Raw genomic sequence first — 14,525 nt, 5'->3', positions numbered from 1 at the left:
AACTAACGTTGACACTGCTGGTCCTAGGATCTCACTTTGTGGACTATTAACCTAGAGAAAAGAGCTTATAAAAGCAACATTTTGAAAAAGGATAATAAATGTACTTTCAACTCGAGTTGTAAACTGAGTTGAGAATCAACTTCAGTATATTCTGATCACAGGGTATGTTTTGTTTTTTTGAGACAGGGTCTTGCTCTGTCACCCAGACTGGGATGCAGTGGCACAATCACAGCTCCCTGCAGCCTCAACCTCCCAGGCTCAATCGATTCTCCCACCTCAGCATCCCAAGTAGCTGGGACTACAGGCCCACACCACCACATCCAGCTAATTTTTTTTATTTTGTATAGAGACAAGGTCTTGCTATGTTGCCCAGGATGGTCTTAAACTGCTTGGCTCAAGCAATTCACCTGCCTCAGCCTTCCAAAGTGTTGGGATTACAGGTGTGGGCCACCTTGCCCGAACTGACCACTAGGGTTTATTTCAGGGTCTTAAATCTGGCACAACCAAGAGGAGATGTTCATTAGAATTAAATGTAGCATAAAGATCAATTCCTGTTTATAACTGAAAAAGCAGAAATTATTCACTTACTATATTTTTAAGGCAGTTATTAGTGCTCCCAGAGAGAAGGACATATGTCTTACTCATTTTTAAAATCCCCAAAATGCCTTAAATGAAAAGATACTACTGTTTGCTAATAAGATGATATAATCCCTGCCCTCAATGAACATATCATATATTAGGGGAGAGAGAATATTTGTGTATTCAAAGCCTCTGGTAAAACAAATGGTGCCTTTGTGTGATTTAGAAAATAGTGACCCCCCTCTGGGAATATGAACTAGAAAAAGGTATCCCTTTTTCCAGGTAAATGCAGACCTGTGCCAGGACATATAGCTAAGCATGCTGAGAAATGGATGGATTCTTGCTCTTACAACCCTTTAGCTGGGTGCTCTTGTAGAGAGCACAACTCATTCATCTATATGGCGGTGGGGGGGGGGGGGGCTGTGTGTGCAAAACACTTGTGGAATAGCATATATGTGCCCGTGAGTAAGCAATAGGCTGTGACTAGAATTCAAAGAAGAGAAAATATCCTTCGTTTTTACTAGTCCAGGAAAAGATAGGCTATAGGGATGGATCTAGGTCAGGAGGCTTCCTCTGTCAAGAGATGTTCTCTCACCATCACCCACAACCTGCATCTAGCTAACTCCTACTTATCCTTTGGATCTTACCTTAAACATCTTTTCCTGGTAATCCACCTGCTCCCAGCCCTAACTAGGATGGCTATTCATTCTCACTGCACGCAGAAATTTTCCATCATAGTATTTATGGCAAATGTAATTGCATGATGTGTGGTTTTGTTTTAAATCTACTCCCCTGAGATTACAACGCTCCATGGAGCCGGGGCCTATGTTTTGTTCATCCATTCACTGTCAATACCTGCTATATAAGTCCATGATAAATATATATTGAATATTGAAATATTACATAGAACACAGATGATGAAAGGCAGAAAGGAAAGAGAATAATCCATGATTTCTTCAAGAGAAAAGAAAAGCAACCAAAATGTGGCTGGTGTTTTCTGACAATAAAGAATTATTATAAGATGCAAGACTCTGCTGAAGAAGACACTATGATAGGAAAACGTGCCACTCTATACTATGCTCTGCTATTTCCATCCCTTGTGCTAAAATATGACACTTCACAGATCTGTCAACTCTTGGTTTTACATTGTAAATATTGATGGTGTGAATACTTGCTCTCATTTGCCTAAAACATGAGAAATGATTCTAAGCATAAGAACTTGAAAGGGAAAATTCACCTCCCCAGGCATTAACAGGCAAGAATAATTACGTTAACTGCTTGAAAACCGAGGCTGAGTCCTAACTCCTTCAATAACAATGTGAATCTAGAACCTCTGACAGCTTCACCCATAGCCCAAGACCTTCAGGGACTTCCTACAGAAAGGATGTTTCTCAACTGTGCCCATCAAGTTCTGAAACAAAAAACATGACCATTACAGGTCTTGTGGTTTATATGGATTTTGAAGACCCAGTAGCTTACCAAATCTAGGAAGGCTCTGTAACACAATTCTACTCCATCACCACCATCTCACCTCCCAGTTAACACTCAACCCATCTCCACCATCCCGCAGGAACTACTCTGGTGCTGAGCACCAATGACCTAATTGCAAAATTCAATCTTCTCTCTTCAGTCGTCATTATTTGGATTTCACTGGGCAACTGACACACAATGAGCCCTATCTTCTTCTAAGGCTTTTTTTTTTCCCCACAACTCCACACTCACATTTCTCCTTTACCAGCCATTGCTACATGTCTCCTTTATGAACTCCTTGGTTTCTGTCCCCTTTCATGTAGGTAAAACCCAAGTCCTATCTTCAGCCCTCTTTGTTCTCACTCCCTGCATGATCTCAACCAATCCAGTAATTTCAACAATATCTTTCATTCAAGTTATTCACAGGTCACCACACCAGCCCACACCATGCCCCTGAGGAAGAGGACCTAATACCTAACTGCCTACTCAACAGCTCTACATAAAAACAGCTCTACTCAACAGCTCTACATAAGACCCAAGCTCCTTATCCCATCTTTCACATTTCTTCTCAGGGAAGTTAAGAGGCACCATTCTCTAATCAAGTTAGAATGTTTCATTATCTCACCCTCTGCATCCATTCACTGCCAGTTCTATCTAAAGCATACTATTCCTCTTTTTGAAGTCCTACTACTGTATCCGATTGCCTACCAAATGAAGACCACCTTCTTAGTGTGATATAATGTCCCTTATGATAGGCTCCTGCCTGCCTATCAGATTCACCTCTCATTAAGCTTCTCATTGCACACTGTACTCCAGTTAGAACCAATTACAATACAATGCTGTTTAATGTTTCTGCCCTTTTTCAATCTGTGCTCTACACCTGAAATGTCTTTCCTCCAAACTAGCCTATACTCACATCTGACCTTTGTCTGCTTGGCAAATTTCTACTTATCAATTAAGTCACATTCACTTCCTCCATAGGGCCTTTTCTGATCCCCCCCAGTAGATATGATGGCCCCATGCTTCTTTCATGGCTTCAAATCACTTAATTGCAATGTCTGTTTACATATCTGTCTCATCCTTATTCAATTAAATTATATTCTTTAAATCACTAATTTCATATCCGACATTTTGCCTAGCACATGGTATAAACTGAATGTGGAACAAAAACTGTTAGCAAAACTCATCATTCAGTAGTCAAGGAGAACAGCAGAATTGCATTATGCAAGATTTTAGGGCAGTGAACTAAGAATCAGCTATTTGGTGATTTAATTTACCAAATGTAAATAATATAGACATAATCCAATTAGTTCTGTTCTTTTTACTCTCATGCACTCTTCTATCTTCTGATACCTTACTGCAACTCTGAATCATCTGTTGGCCTTTATGATTTTTTGCTCTGGTAGCCCCATTAAGTCCTATTATTCACTGAGTCAAAAATGTCATGCTAAGTCTTGGATGGGCCTATCCTAGGAACCTCTGGAGTCTCACTGTAGACTCTTCCCAAAACATCAGGATCTAGCTCTACTAATCCAGCACTAATCAACCCTCACATTTATATTTCTCCTTTATCTTATATTAATCTCATTTCATCCTCATAATACAAATAATTGGTCATGTTTTATTAATAACATTTTACAAGTGAAACACAGACCAAGAAACCCAAAGAAGATTTACCTTTTATAAGTTCACCCCATAGAAAAACCTGAGGAATTCTATACTTTCTGATGTCCAGGCCTCATTTTTTTCCTTTGAATACCATTTTCCAAAGTCACATCCTATTCTTGTGCTTCATCTACCGGCACACTGACTTTCCTTTTATTTCTGTCTCCCAAACGATCACTTCCTGTTTGTGCGTGTGCTTCCACACTGCTGATCTGATCACCAGCTGAACATTCCAACACAATTTTTCTCCCCCTTTCGACTCCATAATCCAAAGACTTTGACAAAGGAACCTATATTTTATGAGTTTCACCCCATAGTCCAATCCTCTGCAAAAATCTAAATGTAACTTTTACCCATAACCTAGTTTTTGCAGGGCCTTTTTTCTGAACTCAGGCAATTATGACTGGATGACTCCCAGGCCAGTTCTCTGCACTTCTCTTCCTTTAGTTGCTTTCTTCTAAAACCAGGCAGGAAAATCAGAGTTTATGTAACTTTGCTAAACATGACTACTTCTATAAAAGTATTAATAAATGAGGGTGACGCAAACTACTGGGGGAAAATGAGGTTCAAAATGGCCTATAGCTTTTTCTATACTCCTCAGCATTCTCTCATATTGAGAGTTGGTTTTAGCTTTCAGCCTAAAAACCACTCACTTTAACTGCCCTCACTCTATTCCCCACTGCATAATCTGTCCTTTGTGGCATTTGTCTCTTTTAATGTTAATAAAAAGTGGGAAACAACAAACGAGCAGAAGTGAACACAAAGTAGTTACTTCAACTGTGTCTTTATTCACAGTCGTTTAGCCCACAATCCCATTAACTATATTCAGAGGAAAGGGCTGAGCTCAAGAGGATACCCTTTCCCCACCCCCAGCACAAACATTCCCTTACCTTCAAAGCCTGAAAATAACTTGCCCTCCCCACTTTCCTCTTAAAAACAATGTCAGAGAAAAACAATGACCAATTCTGTAAATTAGCTCCACTGGTTAGATCAGATATCAAATAGATTCAACCACTGGGAGGTCACTAGGCCTCTTCTACTTCCAAGGAACCTCTAACTCCCAGCAGGTCCTCTTACTTGTCAGTCATCAGGAAGAACATAAATGGATCTGTGCATTACCATTTATAAAAACATACAGCCAAAGGCAGGCTCAATAGCATCCTCCTATGTATTTTATTTATTCTCATTTTTCAGAAAGAAAATGTAAATTTCAGATCTCAAAGGATGAGTCACATGCAATTTCTAAAGCCAATGCAATAAGGACCTGGGATTAAGTGAACCCAGCCTTCCTGAACCTTCTGTCATCTATCTGCCCCTCCTTTCAATCTTTGTTTTAGATTGCAGACTCCTCTTTCCAGGTATACATGTGTAGGACATGTGTTCATCTAAAAGATTAGTCTAGTTGTAGAGACCAAAGGCATCATCTCTACTGGCCCTGACCGTCACCTACTTCAAGCAGGTTTTCATTATTAAGAATCGATCTTATGAGAAGCTTAAGATTTTCAGTTTAGAAACATATATTCTGCATATTAGAAACTGGAGGCTGGAGGATAAAATTTATCTTGTCACAACTGTTCAATCCGAGATGTCCAAGAAGCAGCTTTCTGTGGAAACCTGGAATAATGGATTATTCCCAGGTGATACGTAAAGTTGTAGAATACAGATTAAGCTCATTATACTAAAGAGAAAAAAAAAAAAAACCCTAGAATTAAACACAGCTGTTTGTTGAGCTCTTGCCCTGATTTGCCCAATTACAACATTGCTGTGTGTTCGCACACAAGCCTTTGATCCGATTCTCTTTCATTTCAGTCTGTCCTGGGACCTGTACTGTAGGAGAGAAAGATGAAAATCCATAGATGATGGACGATGTCTAGAACACAGACACTCTGTAATTCAAGTCTCGGTAAAATTCAGAAGTTATAGCAACATACACAAAGAACAGAGTCTGGCCTTTCTTCCCAGAGGGGCTATTGGCTAATCTATTTTTGCTACATTAATTAAAATGACCCATCGCCCTGATTCCTAACAATCTTCCTAAAAACAGTATCTATTCCATATATCCTCCCAACACAATCAAATTAGGTCAGAAATGTTGCTTCCTTCCCCTCATTGATTTTCATTAAGAGGATGCACTTTCTGGAACACTAAATGGAAAGATAAACACCCAATACAAGTACCAATGACACCCCCTGTAAATTTTTGGCACACTGTCTCGTTCTTCTAAAAACCAGAGAAAAATCTCATCACCCATAGCTTATCCTTTTTGACTGTAAATCAACAATAATCTCACGCTATAAAATATATCACGGCAACACTTCAGCCAGGTGATAAAGCATCTCCCAAAAGAAGCATATTCACTTTGTCTTTTCTAATTTTCCCCATCATCAACCTGCCTCTTCTCTACCAAATACATACTCTTTTTTTTTTTTTTCCTTTTTCCAAATTCAAATCCACATTTTGTCAGAAGGATGCTAAGTGACACCACACATTGGCTTAGCAAACCCACAGGGCCTGAATCAGGAAGCTGAGGGCAGGGGAGTGCAGGGACGAAGGCGTTTGCAGAGACAGAGGAGTGGAGACAGGGGGAGGAGGAGCGGGAAATCCTCCGGTGTCTGTGTCTGGCTCTCTGGAAAAGCTGTGATGAGATGGTTCTCCAAATCCCACTGGTGGGGCTTCCCCAGTCTCCTCCCCTTCCTGAAATCTTTCCCTCGACCCCAGGTCCTCAAACCTGGCTCTCCAAAAAGGACGCCGCAAAGTCCTGCAGAGCCCCCAAAACACACGAGCGCAGACAGAAAAGCATCCCCCGAGAGACAGCGAAGTCACACACCCTCTCCGGGCCAGCTACCGGGGCGGGCAACTTTACCCCTCCAAGCAACCGAAAGCCCCTGTTCTCCAAGCAAAGGAAAAGGGGATGGCAAACAGAAATAAACAGGCACCGCTCTCAGCCTTCATCTTCCGCGCTCTCCCCCCGCCCCCGCAAACTCCAGGTAGAGGACCAGGTGCTGCTCACCTCCTGGCAAGGAGGAAGCGGGCGGCTGGAGGCGGAGGGCAGGTCCCCAGCCCAGGCCGCCTGGCAGCCGGCGAGCGCCCAGCAGCAAATCCAGGCGGGGCTCCAGGGCGGCGAGCGCCCGCAGCGGGGAGCCTCCGCCGGCCGCCCCCGGCCCCTGCCCCGTACCGGCCCCCGGGAGCGGAACAGCATCTTCGTCCCGCCGCGGTCGGCAGCCCGGCGGCAAGGCAGCCTTCCCGGGGTGCAGCGGCAGCTCCGGCTCCCGGGCCGCGACTGCTGTGCTCTCGGCTCGCCGCTCCCTCGCCCCCTGCCTGTCCGCCCGCTGACAGCTCCGCTGCGCTCGCGGCCCGGGCAGCCAGCGCCGGTGCTCCCGTCACGCCGGAGGGAGGGACCGCCGGGCGCGGGCGCGGGCGCGGCGCGGGGGCGGGACGCGGGGCGGGGACGCGGGAGCTGGGGAGCAGGTGGCGCGGACCGGGGCTGCGGCCCAGCCCGGCGGGTCCCCAGGGGCTGCGCGGCGCTCGCCTCGCGCTAGAGGGCGAGAGAGGCTGGGGACCCGGTGGAGTCGGGTATCTCAGGTCCCCTTGGCCCACTGGGAGGGGCGCTCCCGGGATGAAGCTAGAGTAAATACAGGACATCAGGACATTGTTTTCTGGCGGCGGGTCTTTAAAAAGCTCCCTACTTTCCTCATTGCACACAAACACGCAGATGCGCCCTGGGAACGTCCCTTGTAAGGATCCGTGCTGGCTAGCGTCAGATCGAATTTCTAGGTGATTAGGGTGTGCATGAAATGGCGGGGAAGAAAGAGGACTGAGGTGTAGACGTGATGTGTGACTCAGTTTTCTCACCTATTTAATGAAAATAATACCCACCACGTAGGATTATTATGAGGATTAAGTAAGTTGATGTACATAAAGCACTTGGAAGAGTGCCTGGCACACAGTAGGTAACATGTGTTGGTAGTAGTAGTAGCTGTAATTATTGCTGCTATTGGTGTTATTTCGTGGAGATGTGTAACATTGGGCATTAAGCCCTGTGTTTTCTGGAGGAAACAGTTTCTCCATCTGTACAATGATTGGGGTGCTCTTTTCTTTTTTCATTCAAAAACATACTGAACTAGGTGATGGGCACCAACTGGTGAACAAGATGGACACAAGGCCTTCCTCAGTGGCAGGGATCTCAAGATCCCTTCTTGATCTAAGATTCTGTAAATGGGTGAGTTATCGTGTCGTGTTTTTCAGAAGAAGCATCCAAATTTCTGATTATTGAATACCTGGACAAATCCACCTGGCCCACTCATTGTAAGTTGGCCTGTGGCACATTTGTTTGTGGCACTATCTCTAATGTCTTTTTAACGAAATGTTCACATGACAGTCTCTGTATATGTGTTTGTGTGTATGTATACACACATAGATTTGTGTATCACACCTATATTCTGATTATAACAATATATGTTCTTTGTAAACATTTTGGAAAATATTGAAAAGTATCAGGATGAATATAAAAATAACTAGAGATCCTACCACCCAGAGATAGCATTGTTAATGGTATTAACATGTTGAGGAATTTTCTTGCTTTTTTTTTTTTTTTAACTCTGTGTGTACTGCAAAACTGGACTAATAATTTGTAACCTGCTTTTTTTTTTTCTTAACAACATAAATATTTTCTCAAATCATTAAAGTCTCCAACAACACAACTTTAATAATTGCATAATATTTTCTACTCTTTAGATATATGTAATTTACTATTAGATATTAGACATTGAGGATTCAGTGTTATTAATAATTCTGGAAAGAATGCCCTTGGAACATAATCTGTGTGCATATCTTTAAATAATTTGTTATACCTTTCTAGAAGGGAAAACATTGGGTCACATGGTATGTGCATTTTTAAAGTTTTTGATGAATAATATACAAATTCCTTCCAAAAAATTTGTAGCAGTCATTACCAGCAGTTTATGAGTATTTATTTCACATCACCCTAGATTATAATACTTCTGGTATTTACCATTTTGGTAGAAGAGAAAAATGCTATTATTTTTTAAATGTATTTCTATTATTAGTGACATTGAGTTATTTTTCATATATATCTACTAGCTATTTGCATTTTTCTTTCTCATGTCAGGGTGTGAGAATTTTTCACTGGCACACTTTAGCCATTTTATTGAAGTTCCATTTTTTATCAATTTGTTAGCAATCTTCATAAGCTTTGTGTATGTTTATAATATATCTTACAAATACGTTTTTGTAGTCTTTTAAATTTATTTCTGGTAGCTTTTCTGGCAGAAGATTGTCATCTTTAGGTATTCAAATGTAACAACATTTTATTTTGTGATTTCTTCCTTTTTTATATCTAGAAGTATGTGTATCTCCGCAAAATCATACAGATGCCTATGTTTTCTTATTTTGTTATATTTTGTTATTTCCTTTTTATATGCTTTATTATTTAATTCATGTGGAATTTTTAGAAGTCAAATTATGTTATTATTTTTGTCATCTGAGAAAGAACTAACAACATGACTATTAAATTGAAAACAGCTTGTTTCCTTATAAAGATAAAAGTCGTCCAGTCAATGCACTTGGATCAAATGACAATTGCAGATTTTCCAGAGTGGGACAATTTGCCACTTTCAATAAATAATTTTCTCATAGTTGTCTCATCCATAAAAAAGATCTGTGATTATCTGATCAATAAATTTACTCTTAAAAGTAGTTTTATAAAAAAATGTAGTTTAATAGAAAAGTCCTAATGAAATTTTTGCAAGACTGGGTTTAAATAGCTTATAATCACTAGGTAATAATCATTTTTCCACTTTATTTGTGCAGTGTATACCTGAAAATTGAACTGAATTTTGTTAAAAAGTCAACAAAAGCCTTAGCTGTATCAACAAAAGCCATAGCCAAAATGATGCTATATACATAGATTTGGGTTTTTTTTAACTTAAATCAGATGTGGTATAAATAACCTGAATTTTTAAAAGACTGTCTAAGCACAAACAAAATTAGAAAAAAATAATCTGAATGAATTCAAGTAGCAAATTTTTAAAATTAATTTTAAAACATCAATGAAAACATCAGTGTAACATGTTTTCTGTATCAAATTATCAAAGAGATAATAATTCCGGCAAACGTATGCTGTGGATTATACACTCAGGAGAACATGTATTTCTGGAGGATAATTTGGCAATATGTATTAACTGCCTTTAATATGTTTATGCCTTAACCCAGTAATTTTTCCTTCTAGGACTCTAAGGAACTGGTAAGTAAGGAGCACAAAGTTTCTGTACAAGAATACTCACTATCCTTTAATATGATTAAAAATGAAGTAACCTAAGTGCCCCAAAATAGAGGAATGGTTAAATAAATTGTACTGCTTCATGTGGTAGGATTATGTACGTATTAAAAGTTAAATTTACTAGAGAATACTAAATGAATTGAGGAAATGTGATGATATAATGTTAATGGAAAAAGCTGGAAACAAATCCAATAAACACATATCCTCCACAAAGGCATACAGGTGATATAATGGACTTTGGAGACTGAAGGGGAAAGGTTGGTAAGAGGGTGACGGATAAAAGACTATATATATAGGGCAAAATATACACTGCTTAGGTGACAGGTGCATTAAAATTTCAGATATCACCACTAAAAAACTTATCCATGTAATCAAAAACCATTTGTACCCCCAAAGCTATTGAAATAAAAAAGTAAAATAACAGTGTATCCTCAAGTATGATGTGCAGGGGGTTGGGGAAGAGTTTAAGTGCACTTTATGGAAGGAGTATCACTAGAAGAAAATAAATCAAAGTGTTCACAGTAATTGTCTTCTAATACCAGCATAACAGATATTTTTCCTTTCATTTTTACAGACTCTGTGTTTTCAATTTTTCCATAATTACATATTATTTTTATAATCACTACAAATTACTAAAAATATTTGTATTCTTTGATGCCAATCAATTCTACCTGAAGAAATCATCAAAGATGTATACAAATATGTAAGAACAATATTCAAGGACAAAATATTCACCCATGTTTTTTGTAAAAGAAAATGAATGAAACCTAAATATTTAATACTAGGGAAAGTAAATAATGTATATTATCCTGACACAAAGAATTATTTTATGAAAGGTGTCTGATGGGGAATTGCTTACAAAAATGCTTTCAGTTAAGTGGGGGAAAATCATGATATAAAATTTATACACAATTGATACATCCAATGTAGTAAAATTATAAAAACATGAACAGCAGGTACAAACCAATTTCAGAATAGTGATTGCCTCAAGGAGAAGAAAGGAGAATAATATTAAGAAGGAATGTAAAAGGGGTTTCACCAGCATCATTAATACTTTATTTCCAAAAGGAAAAAAGGATGAAGGGGATGGAGAAAAGAAGAAAAAAGAAGAAAGAAATATCTGAAGCAAATATGAACACTGTGTCATTGTTTTGTTGTGAGTGTTGAATGGCAGTTATAATAGCTAACATTTGTTGAGCACTTAATATATGCCATTGCTGTTCTAAAATGTTTACAAGTTCTACTTCATTTAACCCTCAAAAACAACCCTATGAGATAGGTACTCTTATCTCCATTTTACAGATGAGCAAATAAAGGCACAAGTTTCTCAGAAAAGACAGTGTTGGGTTTCAAACACAGGCAGTCAGATTGTAGGGCTCCACCCCTTAGGGAGTTTTATTACCCTCTTCTATTTTCTTGAAATATCATTTAAATTATTAAATAGAATATAGTCTTAACTAGGTTTTTAAAATCATATTTGAAAAACTGAGGATAGGCCAGATGACTGGCAAAGGTGGTGTTTTCTGGACAAAATGTATGGATAGTTTTTTTCTATTACACTTTTCCATACTTCCAAATTTTTTATAGAAAATATATATTAATTCAATTTTTAAAACAAGAAAGGTGGGCTTTATTAAAAAGAAATATGATACTTAAGCTATTATATTCTACCTTTTATACCTCCATTTGGTCACCATATTTTAAATAACTGTAGGGAAAGAAGAATGGAGAGTTGAGGAGGATAAATAGGATTCTAAAGGAAACAAAAGAATGATTTCAACAAATGGAAAATGGGTCATATGAGGAAAGGCTAAATTCAGGTGTTTTGAGTTGCTTTCTCTGAGTCCATGAAAGCCTCTCACCAGAGGGATGTATCTGCCTTGCTATCTGTTTTCCTCAAGGATCAAAACAAAACTATTTATAGTTAAAGGAGAAAAAATTTCACTTGGGTATAGAGTTTAACCTACTGTGAGAGGTTGTGGAAATATTCAAGAAGAATGTTGTATTAGTCAGGTTTCTTCAGAGGAATAGGACAAATAGGATATGTGTGTGTGAGAGAGTGAGAGAAGGAGAATTGGCTCACTCTCTTATGGAGGCTGAGAAGTCCCACAATCTTCCTTCTGCAAACTAAAGACCCAGGAAAGCCAGTCGTGTAATTCAGTTCAAGGCCCTGAGAACCAGGGAGTTAGTGGTGTAACTCTAAGTCCAAGACTGAAGGCCTGAGAGCCAAGAGCTCTGAGGGCAGGAGAAGATGCATAGCCCAACTCAAAAAGAGAGACAGCTGGTTCTTCCTCCACCTTTTTGTTCCATTCAGGCCTTCAATGAATTGGAGGATGCCCACTCATTTTGGTGAGGGCAGATCTTGACTTAGCCTACTGCCTAAAATGCTAATCTTTTCCAGAAACACCCTCAAAGACACACCCAGAAATGTTTTGCCAGTTATCTGGGCATCCCTTAGCCCAGTTAAGTTGATGCATAAAATTAACCATCACAAATGTGATGTCAGACAAATCTGCATTTTAAGTTGAAACTCCACTTACTTACTGACTCTGTGATCTTGGGAACATAACCTAATCACCCTCGACTTAAGTTTCTTCACCTGTAATTTAGAGCTAAAAATACTTGTCACTATAGGGTTAGTGTACAATGAGTTAATGTATTAATACATAAGTTAATGTACCTAAAGCATCTGCCATGTTTATTCATATATTTCTATAAATGTTCCCTTCCTAAATTATTTAAGCCAGTATATCCCCAGTAGAGTCCAAAACCTCCAAGGAGAGGATGCACCTCCAGCATCTTCCTAGATCAGGAGTTTTCTTTGAGAACTTTTACTAAAAGTGGGATGGAATGAGTGTAAAAGAGTCAAACTGCAGCCTGGGTAGGGTGGCTCACACCTGTAATCCCAGCACTTTGGGAGGCCAGGGATCACTTGAGGTCAGGAGTTCGAGACCAGCCTAGCCAACATGGTGAAACCCCATCTGTACTAAAAATTCAAAAATAAGCTGGGCATGATGGCACATGCATGTAATTCCAGCTACTCATGAGGCTGAGATAGGAGAATCACTTGAACCCAGGAGGTGGAGGTTGCAGTGAGCCAAGATCATTCCACTGCACTCCAGCCTGGGCAACAAAGCGAGACTTTGTCTCAGAAAAAAAAAAAAAAAAAAGTCAAACTACAATTCTGCAGCACTTCACCCTTTTGCTACTCAACATACATAAACATTCTTATTCCTGCATTCAAATTTCCATATCTGGATGATGTTCATTTCTCTTCTAGTTCAGTGACAATCCATCTTGATATTCTGAAATCTATTGGGTAAATTATGAAGTTCACTATCACCAATCCATCATATATTAAAAACTAGAGATTTGCAGTACTATTCAGCAATAAAAAGAAATGAACTATTGACACACATTATAACTTAGATGCATCTCAAAGACATTATGCTAAAGGACAGAAGCCAATCTCAAACTGTTACCTACTGTATGGTTCCATTTATATGGCATTCTCAAAAAGACAAAACAGTGCTACAAATCAGTGGTTGTCAGGGATTGGGGTGACAGTGGAAAGATGTAACTAGAGAGAGATAACACAAAGGAAAATTTTAGAGGTGATAAAACTGTTTTATATCTGAATTGTGATAGTAGCTACCATGTGTGTTAAAATTCATAGATTTGTATACCAAAACGTTAATTTTACTTTATACTCATTTAAAAATTAAATTTTTAGAAAAGAAATGAAACCTAATGAATACTAAAGTTGACAATATGTTAGGTTTTGTAGGTATTAGGAAAAACTAGGAAAACAAAGGAGGAAAATCATTAATATATTTATATGCATAGAAGAGCCAGGAAGAAAATTTGAGCAGCTACAATCATTTTAATTTGTGCAATTGCTTTTGAGATCATCTTTGGTATTGATAACTTTCTTCCCCCATGGTCCCTTTGTGTTCAGCTAGCATCTCACTTGGTCATGGTTCTTTATCTGGTGGGATTAATTGCTGAGTGGTCTGAGTCTTGGTGGACCTAACTAAAGGGGTCGCTGTAGTCTTCCCTTAACTTTTTTTTATTTTTTGAGACTGGGTCTCCGTCTGTCACTCAGGCTGGAGTGAAGTGGCACATCACGGCTCACTGCAGCTTTGACTTCCCAGGCTCAAGTGATCCTCCCACCTTACCCTCCTGAGTAGCTGGGACTGCAGGCATGCACCACCATGTTCAGCTAATGTTTTTAATTGTTTTATAGAGGCAGTGTTTCACTATGTTGCCCAGTCTGGTCTTAAACTCCGGGGCTCACGTGATCCTTCTGCCTCAGCCTCCCGAAGTGTCATTAACTTTTATCAGTTTGTTACAATACTGGGTGGTGCTCCAGAGGAATCCCTGAGCTCCCTCGTAGAAAATCATAGTAAATCATCACTGGAACCTGTTTTTTTCCTTCCTTGCCCATTGGCAAGAGAAACTCCAAAAGGCCAAGTAGCACACTCAACCTCCAGTTCAACTGTGTCCCCTGATG

The 14,525-nt window shown here is 39.5% G+C and overlaps 1 protein-coding gene across 3 annotated transcripts in view; it reads right to left on the bottom strand.

Annotated features, from left to right (window-relative positions):
• Positions 1 to 7,101, bottom strand: part of ELAPOR2 (endosome-lysosome associated apoptosis and autophagy regulator family member 2) — a 179,920-nt gene extending 172,819 nt beyond the window's left edge. For 2 of the 3 annotated variants that reach the window (XM_007982316.3, XM_007982319.3), the window contains exon 1: positions 6,725 to 7,101. In XM_007982316.3, coding sequence (XP_007980507.3) covers positions 6,725 to 6,913 — 189 coding nt within the window. In that variant the 5' untranslated portion in view covers positions 6,914 to 7,101. The remainder of the gene's footprint in view (positions 1 to 6,724) is intronic. The other variant, XM_007982318.3, reaches the window with a different exon arrangement.
• Positions 7,102 to 14,525: the final 7,424 nt, after the last annotated feature.

This window comes from Chlorocebus sabaeus, chromosome 21, assembly GCF_047675955.1.
Source record: "Chlorocebus sabaeus isolate Y175 chromosome 21, mChlSab1.0.hap1, whole genome shotgun sequence".
Taxonomy (NCBI): domain Eukaryota; kingdom Metazoa; phylum Chordata; class Mammalia; order Primates; family Cercopithecidae; genus Chlorocebus; species Chlorocebus sabaeus.
This window is presented reverse-complemented; position numbering and strand designations above follow the sequence as displayed.